The sequence below is a fragment of the Triticum aestivum genome, chromosome 3D (genome assembly GCF_018294505.1).
Source record: "Triticum aestivum cultivar Chinese Spring chromosome 3D, IWGSC CS RefSeq v2.1, whole genome shotgun sequence".
Classification (NCBI taxonomy): Eukaryota; Viridiplantae; Streptophyta; class Magnoliopsida; order Poales; family Poaceae; genus Triticum; species Triticum aestivum.
This window is the reverse complement of record NC_057802.1, coordinates 596,623,482-596,635,652: the sequence shown is the minus strand read 5'-3', so window position 1 is coordinate 596,635,652 and position 12,171 is coordinate 596,623,482. Positions and strand designations below refer to the sequence as shown.

At 45.8% G+C, this 12,171-nt stretch overlaps 1 protein-coding gene across 1 annotated transcript; it reads left to right on the top strand.

Moving 5' to 3' along the window:
- Positions 1–2,168: 2,168 nt before the first annotated feature.
- LOC123075777 (uncharacterized) lies at positions 2,169–2,799 on the top strand. The gene is made up of 2 exons (XM_044498300.1): positions 2,169–2,484; positions 2,566–2,799. The coding sequence occupies exons 1-2, from the start codon at positions 2,278–2,280 to the stop codon at positions 2,782–2,784; spliced, it is 426 nt and encodes a 141-aa protein (XP_044354235.1). The 5' UTR covers positions 2,169–2,277; the 3' UTR covers positions 2,785–2,799.
- The last annotated feature ends 9,372 nt before the right edge of the window (positions 2,800–12,171 follow it).

Here is a 12,171-nt window from a genome sequence, read left to right as displayed (position 1 = left end):
TCATAGCAGCCACCAAAGGAGAAAATGACGGATCACCTCCACACCCGAGCTCGACGCGGCTCCATTGCTGATATGCAGCTTTGCGAATCTCCAAGGTGGCTCGCCAATAAAGGCGAAGCCATTGCCGTTGAACGAATCAGACCGGGGCAACACCCCGTACACGCCATCGAACTTCAGATCTGGCACCCCCGCCCAACTAAGACGTTGGACGAGGAAACCATACCTGCCTGCCACGAACCACGAACCCAAATCCACCATCTTCCAGATGCCGTCGATGCAGACCACAATCTGCATCCGCTCCTGGACTACCTCCCAAGCTCCACGCCGGCGCTGGAGCAAATGCCGCCGCAACGACGGAGCCGGAGGACACATGTCCACCACGAGGATGCCGCCGCCGCTGCACCATCCTTGCTTGAACAATCTGGTTTCCAAATCCAGCCCAAAAGTGGATCGCCTCGTTGGGGAAGGATCTGAAGATTTATTAGTCGGCACCGCCATCGCCGCCGCCGAAGCCATGACGATGAACAACCCAAAATCCCGAGAAACTAATGCCTAACACAATCCAGACGCGTGGATCCGGCGACCCCCCTCACCACCGACGACCGAGGTCATCAGCGGAGGGGAGCCGCCGGAGGACGGCGGCGGAGGAAGGCGCCCTGGCGGCAGGAGGCGAGATCGCCTTTCTTTCTTCTCCAGGAAGAAAGAAAGCGACCCGTACGCCGAGCTAGTTTAGAACTTGGCACGAGCGTGCAAATATGGTGGTCCAATCGTATAATGCGTTGACGTGGCACCATATTTTGATTAGCATTAATATACGTCTCCATGACCAGTGGGCCTCACATGTCAGAATAAAGAGAAATTAAACGATAAAAACAGTCCCAACCGGAATCGAACATACAAAGTCAAGAGAGCTAACGCCAACCAGTACCAATGCACCCCTCATGCTTTCTTTTTAACTGAAGATTATGACGGTTTATATTATAAACGAATACGTCATGTGGTTTAAATAGGTTGCTATCTGTGCGGGCCATGTTTCACTTGTTACATTATTTTTAGTATTTGTAAAATGTAAGTAAATTATAATGATAGTAATAAAAATAACATTCAAATATTCGTGTGTTATAAATATTACACATACAGAAAATAACTTATTTAGCAAAATATTCAAGTACTTTTATAAAATATTGACGTCTTATTTTAGAAAAAATCATATAAATAAAATAGTATTTCTGATTACAAAAATGTTTTTATAATTTATAGTAATATAGATATTTTCCAAATTACAATTAATAATTATTATTTTAAGTTCACAAATACTTGAATAATTATATGCACATGTTTATATTTCAGGTGTCGCTTCCCTCTTGAGGGTTTTGTTGTGGTCCCTTAACAGTGCCAGGGCTCCGGTGTGAATACCCTAGTCCGTGTTCTCGGGCTCGACGACAATGGCGCTTGATGTCATCGCCCTCTTGAGGGCGTCGTCGTGCAGCCCTGGTCCCTTTTGGTTGTAGATGGCCAGTCACTTCGGGCATGCCTTGTACTTGTCTTGTAGCGCTCTTGAATTTGCGTGGATGGTCTCGATGTTCTCCTATCTTATACAAGTGTCCGTATGGTATCTCTTCATGGTCCTTGCTAGCTCTTGGCAGGAGCGGCGCTCCAGGGCCCTGAGTGAGGGGGCTGTCTCAACTGTCAGTTGGCCCCTTTCGGATGTGGCTTGGTGTGTTCGGTACGATGGAGCCCGGTGGTTTCTCAAGGCGGCACGGTTCCAGCCCTGTTGAGTAGTCTTGGGTGTCTCTTGTTAGGTGTGGCGTCTCGTGTTTTCATGGTCGGTGTTGGTTTGCTGCATTGCCGCTTGCTCAAATGATGTTTTATTTTTCTTTGACATGTTTGTATGAGGATTTCCTCACCACTTTATATTGGTTTGGCAGTTTGTGTTATATATATAAAGTGGGGCAAAAGCCTGTTTCGAGAAAGATAATTAGTGTTTGTAGTTGTGCAAAAAGGAAAACACCAATCAAGTCAAAAGAAAAAATGATGTGCAAGTGCACGCGTTCCACGTCGCCAAACAGCCACACCCCTCCATGCGGCCGGGCTGGTACGAGGCTGGTACGCCATGCAACCTGTCTGCATGGTGATTTTGCCGCTGAGTATATAGGAGCTACTAAGGTATTTGGCGGAGTTGGAGATCACATCATCACATAGAGTAACTAAAAAGAGCATTGACAAACTCCAACCGCAGATCAACGGTAGAAGAAGCTACCAGGCAACTGTCCATCCATGGCGGCCTTGCTTCGGTTTGCAGCGAGGAAGGTCTGCAGCCGCGCCAGCCTTGAGCGACTACCGCAGGTCAGCTTCACTGCGACCACGTCGCTTGCCGTCGTAAAGGAGCTGGAACAGCAGCGGACGCTGCCCTGGACGATTCTTTTCCATGGCCGGGTGAGCTCGCTTCGCTGGTTCAGCAGCTCCTCCGAATCACCAGACAAGGTACGCAGGACCATGCGTCGTTGTACTATGTTTCACCAACTACTTTGATTTTTTTTATGTTACTGATGTACGTCCTCACAGATCCTTGCGGCACAAGTGGAGGACAAGAAAGAAGAGCTGCGCCATCTTCTTCGTGAGCTGGATGTGCTCCGCACCCAGAAATGCGCCATCGCCGCCAGGGAGAAGGAGAAAAAAGTTTCAGAGAAAAAGAAACATAAGGAGAACAAGAAGCTCCTCCACCTGCTTTCATTGGGCGACCCACTATATCAGCTGCATCGTCAGGGTATTTATGTTACTTGATGTGTTCTTCTAGTCGAAGTTATATATGCCCTTTTTCTTACTCGCTTTTCGTTTGCAGTTCCAAGCGTGGGTACCCTGCTTATGATGATCTTGGTAATCCTTGCTACTTTACTTGTGTGTGAGAAGGGTCATAGGGCTTCAAAAAAGCGTGGGCAGACACCTCGGCACCTACCATCTACCTAAGATGATGAGACCAACACGTCAGATGGTGGGGGCAACATGCAATGGAACTATGCATGGAAGCGTGAGGTGGCTATTTGAACTTGTTTTTAGGTGGTAGCTAGTTTGCGGCACCATCCTGACGGATTTGTGTTTTTCGTTACCACGTCATGAACTTGTATCCTTGACTGCATTGGGGAGGAGTAGCTATACTATGGAAACAGATATCCGTGAACATGGTACCGCAAAATAATTGCTGTTGCATAACATGCAGTGAACATGATGTTGAACAATGATAACGATGTTTGTTTAGTATCTCGAGCCTCTGTATCGAGTATTAAGTATTGACTCATGTCATGACCACACATAAAAAACCACAATATTTTGCGCTAATTTGTCACCATTCACAGAAGCAACTTAAGGGTTGTATGCATGAACTGATCGATAGATGCAGAGATGGGGGCGACGTTAACCCTCTTTACGAGAAGAAAATTCACACAACCAACTTGCCTCAACAGAGCTAAGATAGTTGCTGCTCATAACAAGTAAACCTAGCTACTTGCGAGTCCCATATCAGCAACTCACGTCAGCAACTCACAGTCTTCTCCTTCCATGCTTTCCGTATCAATCTCAGGCCAGCGCCCGCGAGCTATGCCGGTGCTCCATTCACCACCAAACTAACATGTGTTGTTTGTTGTGGGTCCAGCTGAGAGGCTGCACATTGCACGGTTTAAAACTCATTCCTCTTTGATGGTTATGGCTGCCCATTTCTCTTTGCAAATAACATAAGCCTATATGCTTAAGCCAAATAGCATCTAAGTAAAGTAAAGCTATTATGGAAAATGCATAGGTGCTCCAGGGTGCTCCACCCCCTATATATAAATATGCAATTCAAAAGATACCATGAAAATAAAAAAAAACTGAAATCTTGGGACATAAAACCTGGTGCCCAATCTATTACCGTTCGAAGTTTGGTGAAAAAATACCAAAAAATGTATCCGTGACGAAGAAAATATAGCCCTGAGTGAGATTACTACAGCGACGACCTGGGTATGTGCGACATGTCTCACTTGGAAAACGATAAGCTCTTCACCATCAAGCTGGACGCGACCTTCAAAGTTTTTACGGTAGGTGATACGTCCGTTCTGCATCATGTTTTCCTACTGTTAATGATAATGATTTTGATCAATAAAATACTTTGTGGTGTAATTCTAATGCCTTTTCTCTCTTAATTTGCAAGATTTTCCTGAAGAGGGAGATTGCCGGCAGCTGGAATTCTGTACCTGAAAAGGCTACATAAGAGATACCTACTCTGCACAACTTCAAATGAGCTGAATTTTCATGGAGAATTATTTTGGAATATATAAAAAATACTGGAGAAAAGTAATACCAAGGGAGGCCCACCAGGCGTCCATTTTGCAAAACATCACACAGTATTCACAAGAGCATTGGCAAAAAAATTATCATTAGAGTTGGCAAAAGGCGAACACATCAAACCAGAAATCTCATGCAGTAAAATTTAAAATAAACATAGGTTGTACTCTGTTAGTAGTAAACTTTAATTCTAAATAAGGTCGAGCTGACGTCTCGTGGTGGCCGTCATGGATTCGGTATATCCTTATTGCTTAATTTGTTACACTTACTAGTTACTATTCAGTTGAAGGTTTTTTCTATCTATTTAGCTAACTAAAAAAAGCTAACCAAATGGACGTGTATATGTAGGGGTCATATGTCCAATATATCTACATACTTCAATAAATTACCAAAAAAATTGATTTGCAGAACCTATATTTAACATGGCAAGGGGGCATATTCCCCCCCCCCCCCCCCCCCGGCGCAGTTCACCGCATTGTATTTTTTTTTCAGTAGTTGCCACTAGAAGAGATTGGGCCTACTGTGAAAAGCCAAAAAGTGTCATCGAATAGTCAATAACGTCATAAATTACTACCTAGTGACATTTTACCAGCGTCACACAGAATCCCCGTCATAGATTACACCTTTTGACGGCGCGCGAAGAAGACGTCACGGAAAATGTGACCTTCGGTGATGTTTTCTAGAATGTCATCAACTTGGCATCTGTGTGACGCCCAATAAATGTCACATGTTACGAGCAAGTATGGCATAATCTCCCATATTCACTGATGAAGCAACGTCACTGACTTGTTGCCATGTCATCACCAACCAAACTATCCCATGGCTACAAAACGTATTTGGCAACCAAATGATATTATAAGTTCAATCATCTCAGCAAAATAGAAATGACAGTAAAACAACATTGATTCACAAGTTTGACAATCACGACAATATACAAGTTGGCAACTAATATTTAGATAACTAAACACCACAAAAGTGTTGTCCTGATGATTTTTATGTACTCCATGACAAAAGTATGAACCTTATGCACCATTAGTTTGGACCAGGATTACTAAGTTCCTCAAGCGCTTGAGAGAAAAAGCAATAAGGTTCTCCATTTCTTGTTGCTTCTTTTCCCAGGCTTCACTCCTGTCTTGCTGACTCTTCTTCATAACTTCAAATTTTCTTGCTTTCTCTCTCCATCTCTTCAAGTGCTCTATCTTGTCTTTCAGGTCTTTAGCCTCCCGATGCCTATAAATTGACGAAACACAGCAGTGTTACATGTTTGTTAGATGAAAACAGACAGGACTACATGGTACAAGAGTACCACTAAGAAGCTTACAATCTATTAAATTATGAATCTGAAATGAGAAGTACCTTATCAAATGTATAGACAAAGAAGCGGATGGGCCAATGAAACAATAAAATGCAATAATAAGTTATAGTGGTTATACGACATGCATAAGGCAGAGCAAGATTCCATATATCCATCTTGAAAAGCAGCAAGCTTCATAAAAAAAAGAAAGTAAGCCAGTAACCCCGTTATGTTTTCATTTTCACTAACATGAGTGCACAGTTCACACAAAAGCAGAAAATAAGAAACAAGGAGAACTTAAAGAGGAAAAATAGAACTACATGTCATTTGCATTTCTTTCCTGCGTACCCTTTCGTTCAATTCTCCCTTCTAGATCTCGGATCTGTGCTGATGAAGCGGACCTCTCAGATTTGTGTATTTGGCATGGTAGAAACTTCATGTGCCTGGGTCTAACAAGTTAGAGAAAAAGAAGGCAGTGAATCGACATTGCCTTATGTAATTTAGCACCAGTTCAAAAACGTACAGAACACATACATAGGATAGAAAGCATCAGCTAGATTAATTAGTACGAGTAGAAGAGTGGAGAGACAGAAATTGAGAATCAATCTGCAGGTAATTCATTTTAGTTGAAATTCGGTAAGCCATGCCCATGTGAAAGTTGTGAAAGAAAGAGAAGATGGATTGGATCGACACACCTAATGCAACGGCCTTAGTATCAATATATAGGGAGCCTCTAGGGCTACGGCTAGGTACAAGAGGATAAGTACATAAGTCGTTATAGGAGATAAGCATAATCCTAGATACTAACAACATCGGTTATCTATAGAGTTTAACATTCCCCCTCAATCTGAACTTCCTACAAGAAGATTCAGATTTTGCCTATTTGAAACAAATGGCACCTCGGCTAGAGGCTTTTTGAATAGATCTGCAACTTGTTCCTTGGAGGAGATGAATTAAACATCAAGTGAAAGTCCACTTCTATATGCTTGGTTCTGGCATGAAATACCGGATTTGCATATAGATAAGTGGATAAGTTGTCACACCACAAAACAGGAGGATGTGACATAAAGATCCCGGGTTCACCAAGGACTGATTGTATCCAGATCACCTCAGCCGTTCCATTAGCAAGTGCTTTATATTCAGACTACGTGCTTGACCGAGAAACCGTAGCTTGCTTTCCTGAACTCCAAGAGACAAGATCAGGACCAAGAAATACAGCAAAACCACCCGTGGACCTGCGGTCATCACTGCACCCAGCCCAGTCTGCATCTGAAAAAACAACTTAGTAGCATTGAAGGTGACTTTCTAATAGAAAGACCCATACCACGAGTATACTTCAAGTATCTCAAGATCCTCTTGGCTGCCGAAAATGCGCAGTCGTAGGTGCATGAAGGAACTGGCAGACACGATTTACTACAAAGGAGATGTCCGGCCTCGTGGGTGTCAAATACTGAAGTGCTCCAACCAGGCTACGATATTTGGTATTGTCATCCTAAGAAAGTGGTGATCCACTATTGTTGTTAATTTTCTCACTGGAGGACATGGGCGTGGTGGAAATCTTACAGTTGACCATGTTGGCACGATGTAGGATGTCACCAATGTACTTCTGTTGTGACAGAATGATTCCCCCGGTGACGACTGCACATGTACTCCAAGAAAATAGTGTAAGGGACCAAGATACTTGAGGGCAAACGAGGCCTGGAGATCAGCAAGCAACTTGGTGGTAGCAGTGGGAGAGGAGCTGGCCACAATTATGCCATCCACATACACAAGCATGAAAATGGTAACACCACCACGATTGAAGACAAACAGAGACGTGTTAGCTTTGGAGGCTATAAAACTAAGTTGTTGGAGCTGAGAACTCAACCTGGAGTACCATGCCCGAGGGGCCTGTTTGAGTCCATAAATAGCCTTGCGAAGCTTACTCAAGTGATGAGGAGCCGAGGGGTCCACAAAACCAGAGGTGTTGTCGGATGTACACCTTCTCTTGAAGGATGCCATGAAGGAAGGCATGCTAAATATCTAACTGACGCAAACACCAGCCACGAGAAACAGCAATGGAGAGAACCAGTCGCAAAGTGACAGGTTTAACCACTGGACTGAACGTGTCATCATAGTCCAAACCATAACGATGTTTAAACCCCTTGGCTACCAGTCGTGCCTTGTGACGATCAACAGACCCATCTGACTTGTGCTTGATTTTGAATACCCACTTGTAGTCAATCATGTTGACATTTGATGGAGGAGGCACCAGAGTCTAGGTGCCGTTTGGATGAAGTGCATCAAGCTCAAGTTGCATAGCCAGACGCCACTCCGGAGAGGAGACCGCTTCACGATGATCAGCAGGTTCCCACAAGGCCAGAAACGCACGACGAAACGGATCATAGGTGACAGTACCATCAGTGCATTGCAGAAGTTTGCGGGTGTTGTCAAGTGTGCGTCTCGTCATAGTATGCGCCGGTGGAGCAGCAGATCGAGTCGCCAAAGACGATCCGGGGTGAATACATGCAGCCTGACTAGCAGGTGAATCCCCCTGGGATCCTGTGCCAGGCAGGGGTGAAGAAGCGAGCGACAGATCCATCTGGGATCCAGCGCCACAGGTGGATGCAGTGGTCGGCCCCGCAGCGGAGGCCCAGCCCGCGGAGGCCCCAAGGACCGCAGCCCGTGGCGAGGCGGGAGGTGTGGCGACCAACCTAGAACTGGGTCCAGCCACAACAGAGGGCGGTCGCACGCGTGGGTGGGTGCCGCGGAGGGCGACGCAGACCGCCCGTCCATAGGTACCACATGGTCGGCTAGATACGGAGATTCGTCCTGGGCGCGGTCGCCTGTGGCAGGAGACACCGCGCCGCTGTCGCCTGACAGCGCATGATCCAAGGGCGATTCTGCGCCGGATCCAGTGCCAGGATCCGCCTGGGTTCCCGTAGGTGTGATCTTCTGCGCTGAAGCTGGCCTGCATCCACATTAGTTCGCGAAACAGATGTGCCATAGATCATGTGGTCATGCGAAAATAAAAAGAATGGCATTTTCAGCAACTCGAGGTGGGATGGGAGAGGGTTGGACATTGGCAAAAGGAAAAACTTGTTCATAAAAAACAACATCATGTGATATGTAGACACGAGCCATAGGCACGTGGAGGCACTTGTAGCCTTTGTGACGAATACTATACCCAACAAACACACATTATTGTGATCTAGACACAAGTTTGTGGCTGTTGTAGGGGCGCATGTTGGGTCAACAAGCGCACCCAAACGTGCGGAGAGAGGTGTAGTCAGGTTTGTCGCGAAACAATTTTTTCATGGGATTAAGATTGCCAATGACACGACTTGGAGGTCGATTGATGAGATAGCATGCAGACAAATATGCCTCGTCCCAAAAATATAGGGGCATAGATGCATGTGATAATAGGGATAGACCTATGTCAACAATGTGACGGTGTTTCCTTTCGGCAGAGCCGTTTTGTTGGTGTGTGTGTGGGCAGGAAATGTGATGTGTGATGCCAAGTTGATGAAAGAAGGTATTGCTAAGTTTTTCGTATTCGCCACCCCAGTCGGATTGAACACATAAGATCTTACGAGATAATAGGCGTTCAACATGGGCAAGGAAATCACGAAAAACATCAAACACATCATATTTTCTCTTAAGAAGATAAATCCACACAAACTTACTATAATCATCAATGAATGAAACATAGTACTGGAACCCACCAAATGATGTCTTGGCAGGTCCCCACATATCCGAAAAAATAAGTTCCAAAGGGAAAAAAGAAACACTCGAAGATCTAGGGAAAGGTAGCTGATCTGCTTTGCCTTGTTGACAAGCATTACACACGTGGATCATAGACCGACTCGAAGATGCTAATTTATTGGATGCCAAAACATGTTGAACGAATTGTGTGAATGGGTGGCCAAGCCTAGCATGCCTATCTTCAGTGGAGAGCCTAGCCGAAGACAAAGCATGAGAGGATGAAGACCTAATGGGATAGAGCCCATTTTCACATCTGCCTTGAAGACGAACCCTCTTGGTGATCAAATCCTTCATAAGAAAATGAGTGGGATAATATTTTAGATAAGAATGATTGTCAATGGCAAGATGATTAATAGAAAGAAGGTTCTTGTCGGCATTGGGAACATGTAATATGTTGTAGAGCTTAAGATTGGCAGAGGGTGTTGGAAGGATAGCATGACCTCGAGGAGCTATATGCAAACATAAGCCATCGGTAGTGTGAATGTGATCCCTTCCTGGATACTTCACCCTTACAGTGAGACAGTCCAGATCCAACATGATGTGATCGGTGGCCCCTGTGTCGGTGAACCAAGTCGGATCGCCGAGGATGGACGGCGGCGAAGCAGCAGCCAGGACCGCTTGGAGTGTTGGGGTTGAAAAGCGTGGTTGTAGCGTTGAACGCACTCCTAGGCATAGTGCCCAGGGCCACGGTAGAGTTGGCACTGAACGCGCGAATCCCCTCCACCACCGTGGTCACCGCGGTCACCGCCACGGTTCCCGCCGCAGTCACCGTACTGGCGATTGTCACCACCGCCACGGTCACCGCGGTACCCGTTGCGGTTGTTGTTGTTGTTGTTGTTGTTGTCACCGCGATCACCAGGGTTGTCACGGCCCTTGCCGCGGTAGTTTCCCTTGCCCCGGTTGTTGGCGTTGCCGTTCTTGTCACGGGCGATGTAGTTGATGGAGGAGCCGCCCGCATGAAGTTGAAGACGAGCCGCGTGATATTCGTGGCGGCGCTCGAAGGAGATGGCATGGAAGTAGAGTTCCCCTAGCGTCATGACGTCGATGCGAGTCGTGACGGCAGTGATGAGGGGCTCGTACTCGCTATCGAGGCCAGTGATGATGGCAGTGATGATGTCATCCTCCCTCATGGGACGACCAGCAGAAGCGAGCTGGTCAGCATTGGAGCGGATCTTGGCGAAGTAATCCACCATGGAGAGGTTGCCCTTGCGGAAGTTCGCCATGTCCAGCTTGATCTGCACCACGCTGGCACGACAATGGGTGGCGCACATCTCCTCAAGGTGCGCCCAGATGATGCGGGAGGTGTCAAAACGATGCACCTGCTGTGGCACGTCGTCGGTGAGCGAGGCGAGAAGGTAGCTCGGGACGATCTGGTCTTGACGGAACCAGGTGTCAGATGCCGGATTGGGAGCACGCTCCCCCTTCTCATCAGCCGGGAGGAGACGAGCGGGAGTCGGGAGGGTGTCGTCGACATAGCTGGTGACGCCAGCGATGCGAAGAGGAGGGAGAATCTGGGTTTTCCAGAGGAGAAAGTTGGAGGACGTGAACTTTGCGGTGCTGAGGCTAGCAGAGGGTTGGGGAAGGAAAACCCATTGAGCAGTTACGCGAGATGGCGCCGAGAGCTCATTGAGCAGTTACGCGAGATAGCCTGATACCATGTGAAAGAAAGAGAAGATAGATTGGATCGCCACACCTAATGGGGCGGCCTTAGGATCAATATATGGGGAGCCTCTAGGGCTACAGCTGGGTACAAGAGGATAAGTACAGAGGTCGTTATAAGCACAATCCTAGATACTAACAACATCCGTTACCTATACAGTTTAACAAAAGTACCATTCTGTTTCCCTAAAATGTTGATCCAAGTATAAAAATTGATAAAAGATACTTAGTTTTTAATGGCATGTCAATGATGTCACACTGTATATGTTTTCGAAATGTAAACATATTTCAGCAGATTGCTCTATGCATGCTTTGGGTGGAGATTTCAATGTACTATGTACCTAAAATTTCATTTGACATGCACCTCCTGGAGGTTGAATTGAGGTTTACTTTTGTATGCTCTTCAGGTCCATGCAAGACAACCAGTTTGTCTAAGTCAACCTCTCCCTAGGTTCATGCATGACCATCTGTCGGTGACGTCATGGAGTTAGCCAAGTTGGCTTTTATCTTTCAGCTAATCCCGAGCAAAGGGAGCAGGTCCTTGATACTAGGATCTAGATGTTGTCTGTCCTAGACATTTCCCTTGCCAACGATGCTCAATGTTTTGAAGTTTGTTCACCGACACAAAGTGAATGTGAGTCAAAATAAAACAGTTAGTTCTAGATGGAGCTGAGGAGCCGCTTATCTGGTGGAACCGAATTATAACGGTCTACATCAATTTATGAAATCCTGGGACAAAAAATCTCAAGAAAGCCCAAAATCCATCTTTCTTTATTGGTATTAAAAAATAGAGTAGAAGTAACAGAAAAAAAACTTAATCTCTTTTCTAAAAGTAAAAAAAAAACTTGATCTCTTTTCACGGTTGAAAACAAAAGGAATATCTCTATCTATCTAAACCTCCACGGCATCTTCTCCCAGTTGGAAAAGCTCCACCGCATCTTCTCCCTTTTGAAAAAAAAACAACCTGGGGCAATCTCTCCACGATCTCTTCCTTCTTATTAGTTATAAGGCCAACAACCTGAAGCAATCTCCATGTATACCCAAACCCCTATTTCCGGGATGTTTTTGCCCTGACGTTTAGCCACTTGAATGAAAGTAACTTGTGGGCATTAGGTGTCTTGACGCGTGTATTTCTTTGTAGAAATGCATGTGTGGTC